General features: G+C 36.9%; 1 protein-coding gene and 1 pseudogene across 1 annotated transcript; both read right to left on the reverse strand.

Moving 5' to 3' along the window:
- Positions 1 to 517: 517 nt before the first annotated feature.
- Positions 518 to 3,735, reverse strand: LOC120159691 (sulfate transporter 2.1-like). The gene is made up of 12 exons (XM_039170258.1): positions 3,358 to 3,735; positions 3,222 to 3,270; positions 2,932 to 3,139; positions 2,677 to 2,851; positions 2,519 to 2,584; positions 2,209 to 2,439; positions 2,003 to 2,129; positions 1,618 to 1,904; positions 1,184 to 1,377; positions 991 to 1,079; positions 821 to 897; positions 518 to 715 (listed from the first exon to the last, which is right to left on the reverse strand). The coding sequence occupies exons 1-12, from the start codon at positions 3,679 to 3,681 to the stop codon at positions 593 to 595; spliced, it is 1,950 nt and encodes a 649-aa protein (XP_039026189.1). The 5' UTR covers positions 3,682 to 3,735; the 3' UTR covers positions 518 to 592.
- A 12,295-nt stretch (positions 3,736 to 16,030) lies between these two features.
- LOC120159762 lies at positions 16,031 to 17,931 on the reverse strand (annotated as a pseudogene).
- Positions 17,932 to 20,316: the final 2,385 nt, after the last annotated feature.

The raw sequence follows: 20,316 nt of genomic DNA on the forward strand, positions 1-20,316 counted from the left end.
ATTTTGTTATCTTACTGGTCTAATCTTACTTTGAACTCTTGAATCGATTCTCTCATATTGATAGGTACTAGCAATCAACCCAAATATGTCACGTTTAAGTTGTGATAAAGTCAAATTCTCAATTTATATCTATTATTTCTTTGAGTTGTTTGGTTAGATTTTATAATTTTTTTTTCGTTTTATGTTCCTATTTTCATTATTTAGTGGTTAATTTATACTTTTTGATAGTTTTAGGAACGATAACCTATTAATTTGATTAGTCTATTCTAATTTTTATATATTTTCTCTTTTGAGATTGTAATTTTGTTGTATTTGTTCTTTATTTATTTAATAAAAAACTCACCACTAAATCTTGAAAACCCTAAATCAAAGAAAATGAAATAGGTTACATTAGAACCTGTGTTTGTCCAAACTTCTTTTATTTTATAAAGTTCATACGTTCTTATCATTGTACATCACATTAATTATATCAAAATTAGACATAATCAAATTCATCATAAAATCCAAACGACTCAACTAAAAGAAAACACAAGTTGCATTTTCCAAACTTATAAGTAATATACTATTAGATTTTGTTTAATATATGCTTTATTTAGATGGAGAAATAGGTCATTGCTTCGCCAATGCTTAGGAAGACCATTCCTCCAATTTTGGGCACAAAGTTGGCCAACTTCAACTTGTGAATTACTTGCCACCTAGGGTTTGCAATAGCCAGCTGCAATTTTGGGCAAGTACAAAATATCAATATGTCCTAATATTTACTTTTATATTTAATAAATATCTTGTAATTATCTCTAAATATATAACAGAATATCGATACCTTGATGCCGTTTGAATCGAGATTGTTATGCAGTTCCTCCAGCGAAGCGATTCCCGATGTATCAATGTCCATTAAATCTATACCATTCATTAAAAAAAATGGAAAATCCATTTAATTTGTTGAAATATTCTTCAAAACAAAGTTACTATTTGGATGTCTGAAAGTCTTACTGGAAATGTCAAGAATTACTATTTGGATAGTCTTTTCTGCATTTCCCAGCTTGCAGTCTTTTTCCTCCTCAATAACCCATTTCATAATCCTGAGAAAGAAAATCATAACTCCAAAAATAATCATTATTTTACCATATCATAATATATATTACAATAAGTTGAAATATATTTAGTATTATTGGGATGGAAGTACCTTTCCCTGACAAAATTGGCGTTTGCAAAACAAAGTAGAGCAGATTTGAGACGCATGACTAAGACACCCGGAGTCTTGACAGCCATTGGATATTGATTCACATCACCAAACATATCACTTCCAGGAAGCCTTCCAAGTGTTTCCGTGCCTGGTCGAATCGATACCAGAATTATCTTTGCAAATGAAATTGTTACCTGCAACCACACATATATTAAAACTTCCACAAGTTTAATACACTTACGTATCTATAATGTATCCATAGTGTACGGATAAACATTGCAATGACATAGCTTAGTGGCATGACATTTTCAAAGGTTTCAACACCATTCATGTCAAATTAAGGCGTTGTGGGTCGAATTATCTTATGACCCTACAGCTTCTTATAATTATATCGTATTTGAGTGGTTTAGAGTGATGTGAAAGTAAAACATTACCGCAACAAGAAGGCCAATCTCCACAGTTGCGAACAGCACTCCCAGGAAGGCTCCAATGCAAGCTAGGAAATCTAGCTTATCGACCTTCCAAATATTATAAGCTTCGTTGACGTCGATAAGACCCGGCAGTGCCGAAAGGATGATCGAAGCTAGGATCGCCACCGGAGTGTAGTACAACAGCTTCGTAAACAATTCCAATGATATAAACACTGTGATCACCATCACAACATTTGACACTGCGGTTTCACAACCAGCACTGAAATTCACTGCCGTCCGCGAGAACGAACCTGCAATTAGTTTACTCGAACTCGAGTTTACGTTACTTAACAAGGGTTGATTTAAGAAAACTGAAGAGTCCGAGTACAAATTAACGTAGATGAATTACCGGTTGCGACATAGCAAGAAGTGAAAGAACCGATGATGTTCATGAACCCCATGGCGACCATTTCTTTGTTGCCATCAAGGTGGTAGCCTTTTATGGCTGCGAAAGATCGACCAACTGCGATTGCTTCCTAAGATTGACAAAAAAAAGTGAGAAAATTCGTAAAGACTAACTATGTAAGATGTTCTGAATTTGGACAAGTCACCCACCGTGAGTGCAATTATGGCTACAATCAGACCAATCTTAGCCACTTCCCCAACATGTGGTCCGTTGAACTGCAACTGATGAACTGAACTTGGATTTAAGCCCCCTTTGATGTGTTTGAGGATCTTAACTCCGTGTTCATCGGCTTTTGTAAGGAAAACTATGAGAGTTGCTAGAACGACAGATGCCAAAGGAGCAATGGCTGGTAACCAGAAGAGTTTTCTGTTCCTTTTACCCTGATATATAAAATTATTTGAACATTGTTTTCTATCTTAAATAGATCAAATATTTGAGGGGGAAAATGTATTTTCTTACCAAAAACCTTGTGATTAAGATGAAAATGAGGAAAGAACATCCGAGTATGAAGTTATGGGGATTCCACTGCAGAAAAAAAGCCAAAGAATTTTAAATGGAAATTAATTTTAATAAATTCAAAGAAGTTATTGTAGTTTGTAAAGTGAATTTAACAGTACAGGGTGATGGAAGGAACTCCAAAGGGCTTTCACGACAGAGATAACATCGGTCTTGTTCGTGAAGTGGGCGATTCCAAGTAAACCTTTAAGTTGTTGGAGGCCAATTACAATGGCGGCGCCTGCCATGAATCCGACAATAGCAGCATGTGAAAGGAAATCGACAAGGAAACCTGACCTGTAAAAATTCACGACAAGTATATATGCATGACATCTGATAAAGAAAATAAAAAAAGGCAGCTTGAAAGTGAGACAAACCTGAAGAGTCCAAAGGCAGCTTGAAAAGCACCCGCAAAGAAAGTTACTGTGAGCACAAGTTTCTGGTAAGCAATGGGATTAGCCATAGGATCCTGAAGTTTCTGAACCATTGATGATAGAAGCAACGAAACCACGGCCACCGGTCCGATCGCAATCTCTCTCGAAGTTCCCATCACAGCATAAATGAGAGGCGGGACGACACTCGTGTCTGATACATTGATATAATCATGAGATCTAACCAATTCCAGACACCAAAAACATAATAAAAAGAATTCCAACTAGCAGCTTACAAAGGCCATATTGAGGATCAAGTTTCGCCAATGTTGCATATCCAATACTCTGTAAGGAAATATACAATGATTCCAGTAACAGAAAGGCGAAAAGAACTTGAATCGAATAATCCGAAATCATGGATATTTTAAGTACCTGAGGAATGCAGAGGCTTGCAAGAGTTAGACCAGCAAATAAATCGTGCTTGAATTGATTTGCTTTGTAGTTTTGACACCAAGAAAGGATGGGGAAAGTTGCTTTCAACATGGAAAAGAGTCCATCTTTGAACCCGGACTGCATGTTGAGAAATGGGACTTTGTTCCTCCAGGAAACGGCGGTGCCGATGAGCTCTTGACTAATCCCCGGCGGCTTTGGGGTGTTGAGCACCCACTGGACCCTTTCGACACAGTCATGTCTCGCAAGGTCTGTCATTTCTTCATCAACTGTTGTTGGTGTTGTTTCATTCAGTGGGGAAGCCATTGGTTTTTGTTTGAAGTGTTTGGGGTAACCCAAAAAAGCCTCTGTATTTTCAGGAGTTTAACAGATTAGCTTTTAGCCTATACTTCATGATAAGACATAGATTTATAGATGGCAAAATGAAAGGGATGATAGATCACTGCCCTATGACACATTAGTGGAGAAAATAAGAGAGCCATTTCTAGATTAGAATAGTTAAAATTTTAGAGGATGAAAATAGATTATTAATAGAAAATATTTAAAAAATACAATAATTTAACATTTTTAGAGGGAACTATCTCAATCCATCCCTATATATCATTCACAAATTATAAAAATAAGAATTCATCAAATGGTCTTAGTGGTAAAAAAAATTTTATTTTCCTCAGAGTTCTTGGGTTTTAGTGGTTGTATATGTGCTTTGACAATAATTTAGGTTACATCTATATGATATGTGTGGTTATGTCTGTAGTAATATCTAAATTTTTATTTTTTTATATAATACATAATATTTAGTTTAAATTTTATTTTAATGCTCATTATAAGAAACTTAATAGATACTATAACATAATAAAAGTAATAATTTAGAGATTTACCTAAAAACAAATGATTGGAGGGCTTGCAGCACTATACTTAGAGGGGAAGACCTGAAAAAGCAGGCAAATGCAGTGGACTATATTGATGACACTGACAGATACCATTTTCAAAGGTATTTCTCAAGGCATAATATGTTCTTTCGGACCTTTTTAATAAGTTACAACTTTGACTCAGATAATTATATTTATTATTTAATTATGCTTTATTCGTATGAACAGAAAATTTGAATATTTAGATATAAAATTCGTATACACACATAATGCTTTTTTCAAAAAGAAATAGTTAATAAATATTTATATTTAGCAAATTTAATATCTCGAATTACTTTTATAATAAACAACTAAGCCAAAAGACAAGTATTTATTTTATGAAAAGAAATAAAAATAGGTGAAAGTACTTGTTAGGTCCTTTTATTATAAGAAACGGATAAATTAATTATTCTATTATTAGATTAATCAATCTAACTACTTTATTGAGAATATTGATTCAAATTAGTACTTAGACTATTAAATGAGCCCATTTAATTTCTGTAATAGTAAAGAGAAGGGTAAATTATAAAAAAAGTCACTAATGTTTGAGTAAGTTTTTGTTTTTCCTACTGAAGTTTCAAAAGTAACAAATATGTCACGAACGTTATCGATTTGTACCAAATTGATCATTCATCTTTAATAGCCGTTATTGTGAGTGATAGAAAACTGACGTGGCGCGTTAACTGTTGACCTGACACGTTGACCGTTTGACTTGTCATTTGATTCCTCTCTAACCTCATTCCCCTCTCTTTCCTTCTTATCGTCTCGTCTTCTTTTATTTCTCTTTTTATGGTTAATCGATATGAATTATTAAATGATGGTTCTTCCTTGTTTTTACCGAAAAAAAGAATGGACGCAACAAAAAACGGGGTTGGAGAAAAAAAGGAAAAGAGATTATTTTAATACAATATTATGACCTCTCTAGTGCAAGTTATCAAAAAAAAAAAAAAAAGGGAGGGGAGGGAGGAAGGAAGAAAGAACTAATAGCATACAAAAGCCAAGCCCAGCGAAAGCTATTTCTATCACTTGACCAACAACACATACTCCCATGTTCTTCGAGTTTCAAATTTATCAGATCAAATCCACAAGGAAAAAGTAAAACAACAATAAAGAAATTCTCGGGTCTTTAGTTAATTTGCCAACCAATCCAATTCAATGTAGTCGTATCACGGGATCAAGGTGGTCTACGGCAAATGCAGCAGCATGAGTCAGCACCGTCGATGATGTCACAATTCTTCTCGTTCACTTCAGGTGTAACCCCCCCGAGTCGACTCGTATTTTCGACGAGTAACCTAAAGCAATCATTGTTTTCGTCCCTAGACCCGACGTCGACGATATCAGCTCCATACTTTTGTCTTACACCATCGAATTCCGATACAAACATGCAAGTTTTCCTTTTTGATCAGTTTTCTTATTTCTCAAATTTGTTTGAAATTTTGAAATTCAAATTACATTTTTTTCGATTAACTTTTTTCTACTTTTGGTCGTTTCAGTTTAAGTGGCGGTTATTGAAGAAGGCTTCGCACATTTTTTTTTTACTTGCACTTTGTTTTGAAGAAGCGATTGTTTAACGAAGAAATTCATGAGAAGCAAGAACAAGTCTGTGTAGATATAACGATAATATTTACATGTATTTCGTTGTTATTTGAAAATTTCTTGTTTATTGATCACTGTTTGGTTTCGGAATGGATTGGGATTTCGATGTGATTTTCCCACTGAATATTATTATATTTAAGGTTAAAGAATGACTTCAAAATCTAGGAATAGGAGACCAAGTACATACGTCAATTCTGCACGAAGATGATGAACCGGATGAAGATGCTAATTTATTACATCATGATGGGTTGAGGATCTCTTTTCTTTCTTTTCTCCATCCTCGCCTTTCTTGCTTCCGTTCTTTTTCTACAGTAGAAATAAAGAACCCTCATTTAATAATTCATATTGATTAACAATGAAAAGAGAAATGAAAGAAGATGAAACAATAAGAAGGAAAGAGACAGGAATAGGGGTTAGAGCGGAGTCAAATAGCAGATCAAACGGCCAACGTGCCAGGTCAGCAGTTAATGCGCCACGTCAATTTTCTATCGACCATTTGTTATAAATAAATAACATTAGTGGCTGATTTGTTAATTTTAAAATTTGAGTGAGGAAAATAAAAATTTACTCAAAAATTAATGACCATTTGTGTAGTTTACCCTAAAAAATCAAATAATACTTTTTACAAAGTTAACATTTTCTATCTAAAAAGGCACCAGCTCTATTCTTTCTCATATACAATTCCGCTCCAAAACAAAAGAATTCTTTTGCAAAACTATGAAAACTTTAAAAATATTAACTCCTTTAATATTTAAAGAATTTAACCAAAAGTATTACTAAATTTATCATATAAAAGGAAGTCAAATTATAAAAAACTTTGGAAAATTTCGTGGAACATAAATATTATATTTTAGATATTAATCATATAAATTAGATATTTTCGAAGTTGATAGATTATCCTTTTCTCGCACTATAATTAATATCAGCTATGGAAACCACCACTCTTTCAATTTTTTTACGTAAGCTAATCACAACTGACATTCACATTGCATTTTCTTTTGGCATTTTCTAGTCATTGGAACCCAACATGATGCGTGTACTGAGAGTATGCTTCCGACTGCTTCGCGATCGGGGCTCGTGTAACCGATGACGGAATATCAAATGCGTCGATAAGTTCCCTGCAATGTTTCTCACTTGGAAACACATGTATTCTTGTCGCAACCGTCTTTCGGGTTGGGCCCTGGAATTGGGCTTCGACTTAGGAAAATGGATTGGAGTCGCCACCGATCATTTATTTAAAAATAAATGGGTTGATAGGATACCCTATTTCTTACCTGATCTGCGTCTTACCAGAAATATGTCGGGCTCGGGAGTCGGTTACGGTCAAGGAAGGATTAGCACCCTTGAACCGTCCTTTCGGTACCAATTAATTTGTCGGTTGTCTTAATTGCGAAAATTAAAAATTACAAATTAAAAACCCGATTCCAATTACTTATCTTTGATTGGTTGACATTCTTCTAAAAATGTCGAAAATATTTGATAACAAGTATTAAATAAATATTAAAAAAAATCAAAGGGAAAAAATAAAATAACATAAAAAAATAAAATAAATAAAAGTAATAAAATAAAATAAAAACATAATGATTGAAGGACCATATGGAGAATTTACCCAAATCCTTGGTCACATGGGGTTTTGTTTTATTTCACGTGTACAGGAGCCTTTGCATTTGCAATTCAATTTAAAACATTCCCTTGTTAGTGCTCTTTTCCTGTTCAATGACATGCTTGGCAACCATTAGTCAAAAGCTTCTTTCTCAAGTCTCTATCATCATTACTAGCTCTGAATCAATCACCATTATACGCCACATGGACAAATAACATGTTTAATCTGCAAACATTTATTCTGCAGAGCAAGAGCAACATCTTCCTCATACATTGCCATCATGCTATATATATGAACACAGGCACACATCCATTTTTCCTTGAGGCAAAGGCGCAGGGAATACTTAACATCATAAAATAAATCAGGTCCGTTCTCTTGCTCAACTGTTTCTAGAGAATTCCAACAACCGAGGTCATAAAATCCAGATCAGCATCCATGCAAAACAAAAATAGAAATGTTACCAGTGTGGTCTGGATCCCACATCAAAGCTGACTTTATCGACGAGTGAGTAGTAGGGATCGAGGCATGTTGGGGCTAAGAAAGGAGAATGAGATTTTGAGGTTTCTGTGTCTCGTTTAGACTTCTTGGGCAGTCGTTGAAGCTGGTCGAAGGGGAACTTTGTCGTCGAGTTATGACCGAGCAGTGTTGAGGGTGTTTGATGAGAGCGGTGCCATTGTTCTCTTCCGATACGCGGATCGAGCTAACTCCATCGGGAAATATGTTGATCATACGACGGTTTGATCGGCCCCCTTCCAGTTTTCTTCCTCTAAAACCGCGTCCTTATCTTTCAATCGGTGCTTTGATCTTCGCTCTCGCTTCCACCGCTTTCATCGACCCCGACCATTTCAGATATTAAAAGCTAAGAGCCTTTTACAATCAAAGAGAGAAGAAGTTAATATTCACGTCCCCCCTTTTTCCCCTTGATGTTTGGAGATTTTAAACAAATAAAAAGGCAACGAGAAGAAGAATTCTCGGGATCGTGGTCTTCAACTGCAAGTAACGTTCTCCTACAAACTAGGAGCCAACTCCTTTTTTTCCAAGCATTCAGAGACTCATTAACCTGTAACCATTCATCGTGGGTCCCTCATGCATGGCACCATTTTGGGACGTGTCCTTGCATGACAGGAAAGAAATCCCGTTGCGCAAAGGGAACGTGGCTTCTTGAGTTATCCATTAAAAGTTATTGAGTTTTCGCCTAGGTGGGTGATCTTCGGCCTTGAGTTCCCCGGACTTGATGACTCAATCCTGATCTGTTATTGTACCATCCACGCACAACCTCGGGTTGCCACACATTCAAATATACTGAGGCCTGTAAAATAATTATAATATATAAATTAATAAAATAATAATAATAATATACTTATATATAAAAATATTTTCAAAAACATATAATATATAAATTTCTAAAATGTTTTTTTAAAAACTATATATTATACGTATTTTCAAAACGTTTTTAAGAAACTATATAATAAAAAAATATGGACGAAAATGAGTGTCTACAACTGCCCCTCTTTGTCCTTTTCGTGGAACGAAAAATAGGACAAAGATAAAAAGACACAAATTTTCGTTCGGTGGAGTTGAAGAATAACTCCCTGTCAAATTGAGTTGCGGATGGCTCCTCTGTCACGAAGTCGAGTCCATCTCGAAATGACATGAAGCCGTAGTCCGGAATTTGAATCGGAATGTGGCTTTTCGTTGTAGTTCGCCTCGGTCTTTTCCTCGGTTTAAAGACCTTGGTTTGAAAATTCGACTGGAAAAATATTTATTTGACTACACCATGTGGTTGATAGGCCCTCGAGCTGAATGAAACCGAACTCGAAAGATCTTCGCTGACAGATACCTTTTCTCGATCTAAGCTATGCTACCGGAAAAACGGCTTATTGTCACTAAGGCATGGTTAACTCAGGTCTTCTTCTCGACTTGAAAACCTCGATTGCAGCCGAACAGTAGTGTGATTGAGGTGTCATGGAACCGAACTTGACAATTTTATTGACATATAACCCTTCTTTCCTTGAGCTATGCTGTAAATTTGGTTTGCCTCTGAGGTGAATGTAATTGAACTCGGCAATTTTGATGGCATATAACCCTTCTAGCCTTGAGTTATGCTGTAAATGATGTGCCTTGGAGCTGAGCGTAGTCGAACTCGAAGGTCTTTGTTGACAGATAATCCTTCTTTGAGTTGGATATCCTTCGTCGCGAGGTTGAAATCCAATCTAAAGATGGATGATGCTTGTGTGCACGATTCCCTTCGCCGTGAAATTGAAACCGCGGGTGGCCCCTTCGTCGTGAAGTTGAGCCTGGAATTGGATATCTTTCCAAGTAAGTAGTATTGTTCCGAGTCCAATATCCTCTGTCGTGAATTTGAAATTGGCTCTGGAATCGGGAAATTGTTTGTTGACAACCAGCCGTCCCTTCGTTGTGAAGTTGAACTTGTGTTGTCTCGAGTCCAATATCCTTCGCTGTGAAGTTGAAATTGGCTTTGAAATTGGGAAGTTGTTTGTTGACAACCAGCGGTCCCTTCGTCGTGAAGTTGAACTTGCGTTGTCTGGAGTCCAATATCCTTCGATGTGAAGTTGAAATTGGCTCTGAAATTGGGAAATTGTTTGTTGACAACCAGCGGTCCCTTCGTCGTGAAGTTGAACTTGCGTTGTCTGGAGTCCAATATCCTTTGCTGTGAAGTTGAAATTGGCTCTGAAATTGGGAAATTGTTTGTTGACAACCAGCGGTCCCTTCGTCGTGAAGTTGAACTTGCGTCGTCTGGAGTCCAATATCCTTCGCTGTGAAGTTGAAATTGGCTCCGAAATTGGGAAGTTTTTTTTGACAACCAGCGGTCCCTTCGTCGTGAAGTTGAACTTGCGTTGTCTTGAGTCCAATATCCTTCGTTGTGAAGTTGAAATTGGCTCTGAAATTGGGAAGTTGTTTATTGACAACCAGCGATCCCTTCGTCGTGAAGTTGAACTTGTGTTGTCTGGAGTCCACTATCCTTCGCTGTGAAGTTGAAATTGGCTCTAGTATTGGAAAATTATTTATTGACAACCAGCGGTCCCTTCGTCGTGAAGTTGAACTTGCGTTGTCTGGAGTCCAATTTTCTTCGTTGCGAAGTTGAAATAGACTCTGAATGAAATTGGAAAGTTATTTGTTGACAGATAACTTTTCTTGACTTAAGTTGTGCTGTAAATTTCCTTTAAATGAATAATGGCCCCTTTCGCCAAATTTTGTGAGCCGGATATCTTTCGTCGTGGAATTGAAATATGGCTTGAAAGTGTTAACTGGAAACATACTGCTCATGGTTGAGTTTGTGTCGAACTGGATTTGTTTTGAACTGGTTCTCGAACCTATCTGAAATTGGTTCTAAGATGTCAAGTCGGTTGAGGTGTAGCTTCTTACTGCCGAGTTAATCAACCACCATCCTTCTTTGAAGGCGCTTGAGAATCGAGTATCCTTCATCCTGAAGTCAAAACTTGACTCTAAAAGCTGCAAAAACGTGTATGCTAAAATGATGAATGTGATGCACCTAAGGATGTTTAAGATGCATGCAATATGAATGAATTATGTGTTATCTTCTGGATGGAGTCTCGTGCTTTGTCTGTCAATCAGGTTCTTGGAATGGATCGTGCCCCATTTGCTTCCCGAGCTTTGGCTTTACAGACCTTTCATATCTGAGACTGTTCTGCTTGAAAATGTTTTTCTCCTTTTTCTTGTTTTAGGAGAGAGACATGATAAAAATGTTGTAAAATATTGTTCGCAATTGAATCAAATTGTAAATGTGAGTTCAGAAAATATCAAAGGAATCAAGAGCTCTTTTAATGCTTTCAGAGTTACAAATCTTTGACAAATGTTCAAATGGATGAGTTGGCTTTAGGTTAGCCTCCTTTCTAAGGTTTTGGTAACCCAAAATGTCATTGTTTTTTTAAATATCGAAATATGCTTTGGCATTTCATTTGGGTGCGGACATAATGACGCAACTAGAATGACCAATTACTAGACATTTTATTTCGGTCCTCTGAAATCTTCCATTTGTTCAAGCTTTGTAGGCTCCTCCAACAAAGGCAGTGCGAAAGATATCGGTCTAAAAATGAAATTCTTGAGTGCTCGTGTGTAGTCGACTATAACAGGTGTTCCTTAACTCCCTTAGTTCAACATTACCGAAAATTTCTTGCTCAGATAAATTTGATTTAATTTATCGTTATCTGGCAAGCTGGATCCATAAAGCCAGGGCGTTTAACCAATTGCTTTAGAGGGACCACTTAACATTATAATCAGTTTTATCAAGTTCACTGAAGGGTTCATTTCATCACAGAGTCTTCAGCCTGACAAGAGCAGTGGAGCAAACACCGAATTGCCAAGTGTCCGAGCAATGTCATGGTTTAAACGTAATCTACTCATAAGACCAGGGCTTTCAAGTTTCCTCTATAACCAATTACCTTAGTGGAATAGCTCAGCTTTACGGTTTTAATTTCTTAAGATTGTCAAGAAGAACCTGTTATAGTCTAGGTGTTTGTTGAAAGTAAAAAATTTCATCTTTAGAGTTCAATTTTCAAGCAACTGACCTAAACTAGATTCACTTACTCGACTATTCCATCTGTGAAGATCATTATCATCACTGAACGTCTTAAATAAAAAGTATAATAATGTCATATGCAAAAGGATGCCCCATGTTGTCCGCACCTTATGAAAGGAAAATGTTATATTGGTTAATTACAAGAGCAGGGTACGGTGTTTGAGTGTATATTCTGGGTAAAGTCAAGGTCCTTGTTTTAAAACATGTTACTTGGTCAAAGATCCGTAACTTTGAACCATTCACATAGTTTCTTAATTCAAATGATATTCAAAGAATTGCAAGTTTGCAAATGTGATTCATTGATCGTCATCAGTAAAATAACATAAATGTTCTTACAAAACTTGAAAAAGTGAGAAAAAACAAGTTCAAACAGAATGCCTCAAATGATGAAATGATCTTCCTCACTTGGATGCCCCCAAGTTGTTGAAGTCGATCCAGTTATGGTTACACATCTTCTGTACGACTCTCTTGAATGTGGAGTAGTTCTTGATAGTGCACCCTGGGACACCGCTATGATATTCACAATGAATGTTCTCATCATACTACCTAGGGTACAGGGGCTTCATGGATTTCTCTGGATATGGTGACATCACATGTGCGTCAAACAACTGTTGGTAAAGCTCCTTATATGTCATAGGATCGAAATGTTCTCATTTTTTATGAGACATGTGAATGTAATAAAAAAAGAGAAAAATAATGCGAAATATGCAGGAATGCATGATGCATGCAATGTTCGAGGCATTGATCCAAAAATGTGTATGTTATTAAAAATAATCCTTATTGGGGACAAAAGTGTTTTATCTTTTAAGAGACAAGAATATTCTGACAACTTCTGACATGTTGACTAGTCTTCTGTGTTCGTCTGTCACCGGTTGGATAACCTGTCGAACCGCTCCGACTTATGCAGATGATGAGTTGTTTGCCCCAAAAAGAGTCTCGAAGGACTGCACCTCTGGCTTCCACTCTGTGCCGAGTCTGTTCCAAACGAAAGTGTCATTGGAGCCCTCCATCCGAAGTTTGTCGACTTGTTTCTAGAATTTATCAAATGATCTCCAGCTTAGTTATGGTTTCGTCATCTTGATCTCGCAGTTTTCGAAAGGACTCTCCGGGTCAGTAACATTTTCCTCGTCTTGCCCCTGTACCCTTTGCCTCCGAGTATTCTTTGACCACAGCTGGGCTTCTGAGCTTTTTATCTCTTTTTTATTATAATCCATTTGTCCATTAATGCAGATTATTCATGTTTAACAAACACGTTTTTGGTGGATCAACACCTCGTTTTAATGATGCAAATGATAAAAAATGCAAAAGAACAAAAATGAAAGGAGAAAAAAGTTAGTGAGATAAGGATAAATAAAAAAAATGAAAATGAAAAGTCCTACCCCACATGATATCTACCCCCGCAAGCTTTAATTCCTACCCGGACATGATCTCTATCCCTCATGCTAATTCCACACAAATCCTAACCGCATATTTGTCTAGTTCGCATGCTTTGAACAGAAAGTAAAGCAGGAAATAATTTCGGCATCCTAGGGTTTGAAATGAGGTTTTGAGGTGGGCTCTAACTCCTTGTAGTCTCCCGAGTTAGGTTCTAAAAAAACGGTACCCGAGTTCTCCTTGCTGGTGCCTCCTTAGGCTTACCAGACCCTTAGTCCTAAACCCATCACAGGCTTGTGTGGACTAAGTTAAACTCGAGAGGAAACATTCCCTTATGCCCATACGGAGAATAAATTCACACGAAGACATAAGGTATATGAATCCCGAAGGCTACTTGCTAGGCCCGCACGGTGAATAAATTCACACGAAGACGTCGCTTTTACCCCCACTTAAATAGGGTTCGGAGCTCGGGTATAGAGCTAGAGATGACAAATTTGAAAATTCTGAGATCATTAAAAAAACGTCAGTACAACTATTTACTTGAAAAATAATAAAAGGTAACTAATTAGAATCGAATAAATAAATTAAAATTAAAATTTATAACTTTCGCTAAAAAAGACAACCGAAAATTAATTTCGACCTGACTCACTTACCTGTCCCCAGCGGAGTCGCCAAGCTGTCGCAACCGTCTTTCGGGTTGGGCCCCAGAATTGGGCTTCGACTTAGGAAAATGGATTGGAGTCGCCACCGATCATTTATTTAAAAATAAATGGGTTGATCGGATACCCTATTTCTTACCTGATCTGCGTCTTACCAGAAATATGTCGGGCTCGGGAGTCGGTTACGGTCAAGGAAAGATTAGCACCCTTGAACCGTCCTTTCGGTACCAATTAATTTGTCGGTTGTCTTAATTGCGAAAATTAAAAATTACAAATTAAAAACCCGATTCCAATTACTTATCTTTGATTGGTTGACATTCTTCTAAAAATGTCGAAAATATTTGATAAGAAGTATTAAATAAATATTAAAAAAATCAAAGGGAAAAAATAAAATAACATAAAAAATAAAATAAATAAAAGTAATAAAATAAAATAAAAACATAATGATTGAATGACCATATGGAGAATTTACCCAAATCCTTGGTCACATGGGGTTTTGTTTTATTTCACGTGTACAAGAGCCTTTGCATTTGCAATTCAATTTAAAACATTCCCTTGTTAGTGCTCTTTTCCTGTTCAATGACATGCTTGGCAACCATTAGTCAAAAGCTTCTTTCTCAAGTCTCTATCATCATTACTAGCTCTGGATCAATCACCATTATACGCCACATGGACAAATAACATGTTTAATCTGCAAACATTTATTCTGCAAAGGAAGAGCAACATCTTCCTCATACATTGCCATCATGCTATATATATGAACACAGGCACACATCCATTTTTCCTTGAGGCAAAGGCGCAGGGAATACTTAACATCATAAAATAAATCAGGTCCGTTCTCTTGCTCAACTGTTTCTAGAGAATTCCAACAACCGAGGTCATAAAATCCAGATCAGCATCCATGCAAAACAAAAATAGAAATATTACCAGTGTGGTCTGGATCCCACATCAAAGCTGACTTTATCGACGAGTGAGTAGTAGGGATCGAGGCATGTTGGGGCTAAGAAAGGAGAATGAGATTTTGAGGCTTCTGTGTCTCGTTTAGACTTCTTGGGCAGTCGTTGAAGCTGGTCGAAGGGGAACTTTGTCGTCGAGTTATGACCGAGCAGTGTTGAGGGTGTTTGATGAGAGCGGTGCCATTGTTCTCTTCCGATACGCGGATCGAGCTAACTCCATCGGGAAATATGTTGATCATACGACGGTTTGATCGGCCCCCTTCCAGTTTTCTTCCTCTAAAACCGCGTCCTTATCTTTCAATCGGTGCTTTGATCTTCGCTCTCGCTTCCACCGCTTTCATCGACCCCGACCATTTCAGATATTAAAAGCTAAGAGCCTTTTACAATCAAAGAGAGAAGAAGTTAATATTCACGTCCCCCCTTTTTCCCCTTGATGTTTGGAGATTTTAAACAAATAAAAAGGCAACGAGAAGAAGAATTCTCGGGATCGTGGTCTTCAACTGCAAGTAACGTTCTCCTACAAACTAGGAGCCAACTCCTTTTTTTCCAAGCATTCAGAGACTCATTAACCTGTAACCATTCATCGTGGGTCCCTCATGCATGGCACCATTTTGGGACGTGTCCTTGTATGACAGGAAAGAAATCCCGTTGCGCAAAGGGAACGTGGCTTCTTGAGTTATCCATTAAAAGTTATTGAGTTTTCGCCTAGGTGGGTGATCTTCGGCCTTGAGTTCCCCGGACTTGATGACTCAATCCTGATCTGTTATTGTACCATCCACGCACAACCTCGGGTTGCCACACATTCAAATATACCGAGGCCTGCAAAATAATTATAATATATAAAATAATAATAATAATATACTTATATATAAAAATATTTTCAAAAACATATAATATATAAATTTCTAAAATGTTTTTTTAAAAACTATATATTATACGTATTTTCAAAACGTTTTTAAGAAACTATATAATAAAAAAATATGGACGAAAATGAGTGTCTACAATTCTGTAAGCTTGTGGATTGCCTGCATAAAGGAGAAATAACAAAGGGTTGTATTAATGAAACATATGTACATAGGACATATGTTCTATACTTCTGATTAAAACTATCTACCTTAGCTTTGTTAGGAGCAACATAATCGACATTACGGTAAGTTCCTATGTCGTTCCATATCCGATCTAGCGCATAAAGATCGCATACGAGTTTTAGAGCAGCTCGACTACTTGCATTAGGACATCTGGAAGTTTATATTCAGGCTCAATTAGAAACTCGGAAAGTATGCATATGACAAGTAGAAAACAAATTCAGTTCGGAGTTTAGGAAGTACTTCTGTACAGCTTCGATAAACCTTGCGAGGATGACAGACTCGATGTGAGACTCGGCAAGTGTTAGAAGGTGATTCAGGCATCTATTCCAAGCACCAAAGTTGCCAAGAGTTTTTGAGTGCTTCTGGAGCCGTGCTGCTACACTTTGAAGCAGTCTCGAGGTTCGATACTGAATACCGAAATCGTATGAATCTTAGTTTACGATTTACACCGAAAAAACTCAAAGTACGATAACTGATATAACACTTACCCTGAAGGCATCTAACTGGAATTTAGGGTCTCGTAAGTGATCAGTGCTTTCCTATCGAGCGATTATAGGGTTCGGCTGTGACAAGTATGTATTCATAGATTCTCTCAAGTAGTTACATATGACCTAAAGCTTACCACCTTGGAACTTGTCTTTGTATTGCTTCAATAGATCCACAGCTACCTATAGATGTTACGTAGGACTTCAGGCCTGCAGAAAGTGCATGGACATCGGCAACAAGTTGTTCATCGTGCGTTTTCTTCATCTCTGCATATTTCTCTACCAAATTCTGAGCAGCGAAATGAAATGCATAAGATGAAGCCAGCATCGGCATAAGCTTGTGCTGCTGGGATTGATAATCGAGAATGCTGACTTCAGGCTGTTTCGGAGGACTGAATTGCTGGCGTAGTAACGAGTACCAAACCGCAATAGTAACCGAAATCTTGAGGAAACCAACTGAAGAATACGCAAGACCAACCCTCCCACCTACAAGTTCACCCAGCATAGCAGCAAAACGTTTGTTTATTGTAGGGAGACTACTTGTGTATTTTCCATCTCGAGAAACATCACCGAACCTGTTAAGAAGATTATCTCTGGGAAATCGAACTGAACGAAATCGCAGAGCTCCATTATCAACCCCATTCAAGCCAATTTTGTGGCCACAATCTTGGATTTCGATTCCGGGAAGCGTCTGGTGAGTTTTTAAATCCCTTATCGGGACAATGAAGGCATGGACTCCCTTGTCGGACACTTTTGAGAGTCATGAGTCAGTAATACGAACTTAGCAAAGACTGTTGCGAACTTACCGTGAACGGAAGCATTGCCAATCCACCATTTGATAGCCCCATCATTTGGCGTGTCAAGGATGAATTCATCTGTAACTGGATCAAATGTAGCCGTGGTTTGAAGACCTTGAACATTTGAGACTTCAAAAAGCACAAAAAATTGATAGTTTTCTGGACATAAATATGTATGGTATTATCATCATTCAACTCTGATCCAACCGGGAATATAATCATCTTATCCGGCACTGACAATTAAAATAAACAGGCGGTAGAAAACAGACATGTCCGCATTCAGATCCTCGAAACAGAGAACTTACCATGATGTAGTTCAGTCATGGCGCAACACCCAGGATAATCCACATTGTCGATTCCCTTAAAATACTTATCCCTGTGCTTCTTGGTTCCTAATTTCAGCACTGAACCTCCCCAAAGACTGCATAATTTTAAGTATTCAAAGTCAACTCACCATTAAATCAAAAACTAATAAATCGTTTATCTAGAAAACATAAATCATTATGCATCGTTCAAAGGCTAACATCATGTTCTTTGTCAATCATAAACACAGATTTCAAAACTTAAAGTTCAACCAAAACAAGCGACCAAGATTGTATCTTTGATGCCAAAAGAGCTTAAAACGGACACCAAATTTGATCACAGAAAGATGAATATCATTATCACCACTCCAAAAAAGCTTTAGTACCCAGATTCTGAAACTTAAAATTCAATCCAAAATTTGAAGGAACTTGATAAAGTCAGATACCCAAACTCGAAAAAGAAACATCAATACTCCCAACAACTTCAGTAATGGCGAAATACTTAGCGGGATCGTCAACGACGTATCTAAAAGGCCTGATCTTTTCTACTCTAACCAAAGCAACAAGCTGTCTCATGCAAAGCTCCCTGTGTTCATCCAACGAAATCCCAACCGGGGATTGCAAATCGGGCGTTGACTCGAAAAATTCAACGATTTTCCCTTGTATTTCTCTGTTTTCCCCCCCTCATGTAGCTCTCGAGAGAGGCTTTGTCGACCCGGGTTTTAAATAACGTTCGCGGTCATGTTTTCGATCGCGTCGCATTTATTACGGTTGTTGACATAACGGATGTCATTGTGGATATTACGGTTGTGATTTTTTTAAAATGTCGCACAACTTATCCTAAAATGACTAAATTAAATATAGTTAAAATAAAATTGTAAAATTTACAGAAATTTAGATTACTGAAATTAAGACTAAATTAAATAAAAAATAAAGTTTACATTTTAATGTAGAAATTCAATTATAAATTCTAAAAGTTAGAGGATGTCAAATAAATATATCATTTAAAATTATATTTTAAAAATTATTTAAAAAAAAAAGAAATTAAACCCCTTCCCCTCGATCTTTCTTCTTTGACCCTCCACCTTCCTCTTCCCCCTTCACCTTTATGTTTTTACTCTCCCTCTTCCCCCTTTCTCCTGCATATTTATTCTTGTCGGCGATTACACTATGTTTTCCAGGAGAAGATTACTCCAAAAGATCAGCAGTCTAGCTCAGTTGCTTTCCTTCGAGTCGCTTCCTTATATTGGTCGATACTCTCAAATTTCTTATACTCCTCCCCTTTCTCCCCGATTTCATTTTCTAAAACAGAACAAAAATCTGTTTTCATTTTCAACTCCCCTTTCCTCCTCCCCGATCTCTCATTTTCTGAAACAAAGAAAAAATTACCGTTGAAAATTGAAATCACGGTTGAAATAACGCTTATTGCATCTCGTGATCGACACAATCGTCTGTTTCTCATTAAATTACGGGCGCAACAGACCGCGAACGGTGTGAATCTGTGACCCACCGCAAAAACCATGAATAACGGTTTTGGACGGTGGCGCGATCGCAATATCACGGCCGCTATAGCGTTTTCGAAATGCTATTTGATACTATGTTGTCAACCTCGAGTTTATTGACCGCCTTGGCGCATGTGAGCATGTGGAGCTGGGGTGATAGTTGAAGGGGTGGAAGTGGAGTCAGATGGAGGGACAACCGCTAGATACGGAGGGTCATGGTGGTGATGGATGGATGTGATTCATCCTCGACAGTATGATTTGGATTCATTTCCTAAAAAAAGGAGGGATTTTGGGCGGTGGTTTGTCTTCTTTACTTGGGGAAATAGAGAGGACTGAGTAATTTAGATGACGTGACACTTAATAATTGGCAACAAGAAAAGTCGTTAAGTTGTCGCGGGAAATGGATAAGTGAGGACGTGGTAGGTTTTGAGATTAAGTGTGGGATTTGATCTTTTGGATGCGTTTGGTTCACAGAATGTAATATTACCAGTGGGAATAAAAGATTATCAGGGAATATGATTACTGGGAATGTTGTATTTTGTGTTTGGTTGGTTTAGCAGGAATGTAAGATTACTGTGTTTTGGTTAAAGGAATAAAATATTATTGGAATGTATATTTGACCAAATTGTTCTTATTATATATTTATTTTTTTAACAAGTTGGAAAATATTTATATATTTTCTTTAAAAAAATTAAATTCATAAAATTTATATAATTTTTTTACAAAATTGAAAATATAAAAAGGTTTAATGAAATGGTAAAATTTTATTTTAACCCTTGAACTTCATATAAAATTTTAATTATAGATTTTTTTTTTGTAAATCTAAAATAGTTTAAGGATAAACTTGTAATTTAACATTCGTAGAATTTTTATAATTCAATGAAAGAATAAAGATATTTTTGAAAGAAATTTTTTTTAAGGGCATTTTAGTCCAAAACGTTGGTAATCCAACAATACTTAAGGAAATGGAAGTAATGACATTCCCGATAATATACTCCAAAAAATCCACTATTGGTAATTGTCATTCCCGGCCAACTAAACGGGAGAATATCGATTTCATTTTCATAGGAATCTCACATTCCCCCAACCAAACACACCCTTTGAATTTAG

Source organism: Hibiscus syriacus, unplaced genomic scaffold, assembly GCF_006381635.1.
Source record: "Hibiscus syriacus cultivar Baekdansim isolate YM2019G1 unplaced genomic scaffold, ASM638163v2 tig00111372_pilon, whole genome shotgun sequence".
Taxonomy (NCBI): Eukaryota; Viridiplantae; Streptophyta; class Magnoliopsida; order Malvales; family Malvaceae; genus Hibiscus; species Hibiscus syriacus.

Bases quoted from the DNA above. Each gene is read 5' to 3' on its own strand.
- LOC120159691 (XM_039170258.1), bottom strand. From the start codon at position 3,681: ATGGCTTCCCCACTGAATGAAACAACACCAACAACAGTTGATGAAGAA. The intron at 1,905-2,002 runs GTAATTCATCTA...AACTAATTGCAG, and splicing joins TTCTTGCTATGTCGCAACCG to GTTCGTTCTCGCGGACGGCA. The intron at 1,080-1,183 runs GTACTTCCATCC...TTTCTTTCTCAG, and splicing joins GCCAATTTTGTCAGGGAAAG to GATTATGAAATGGGTTATTG.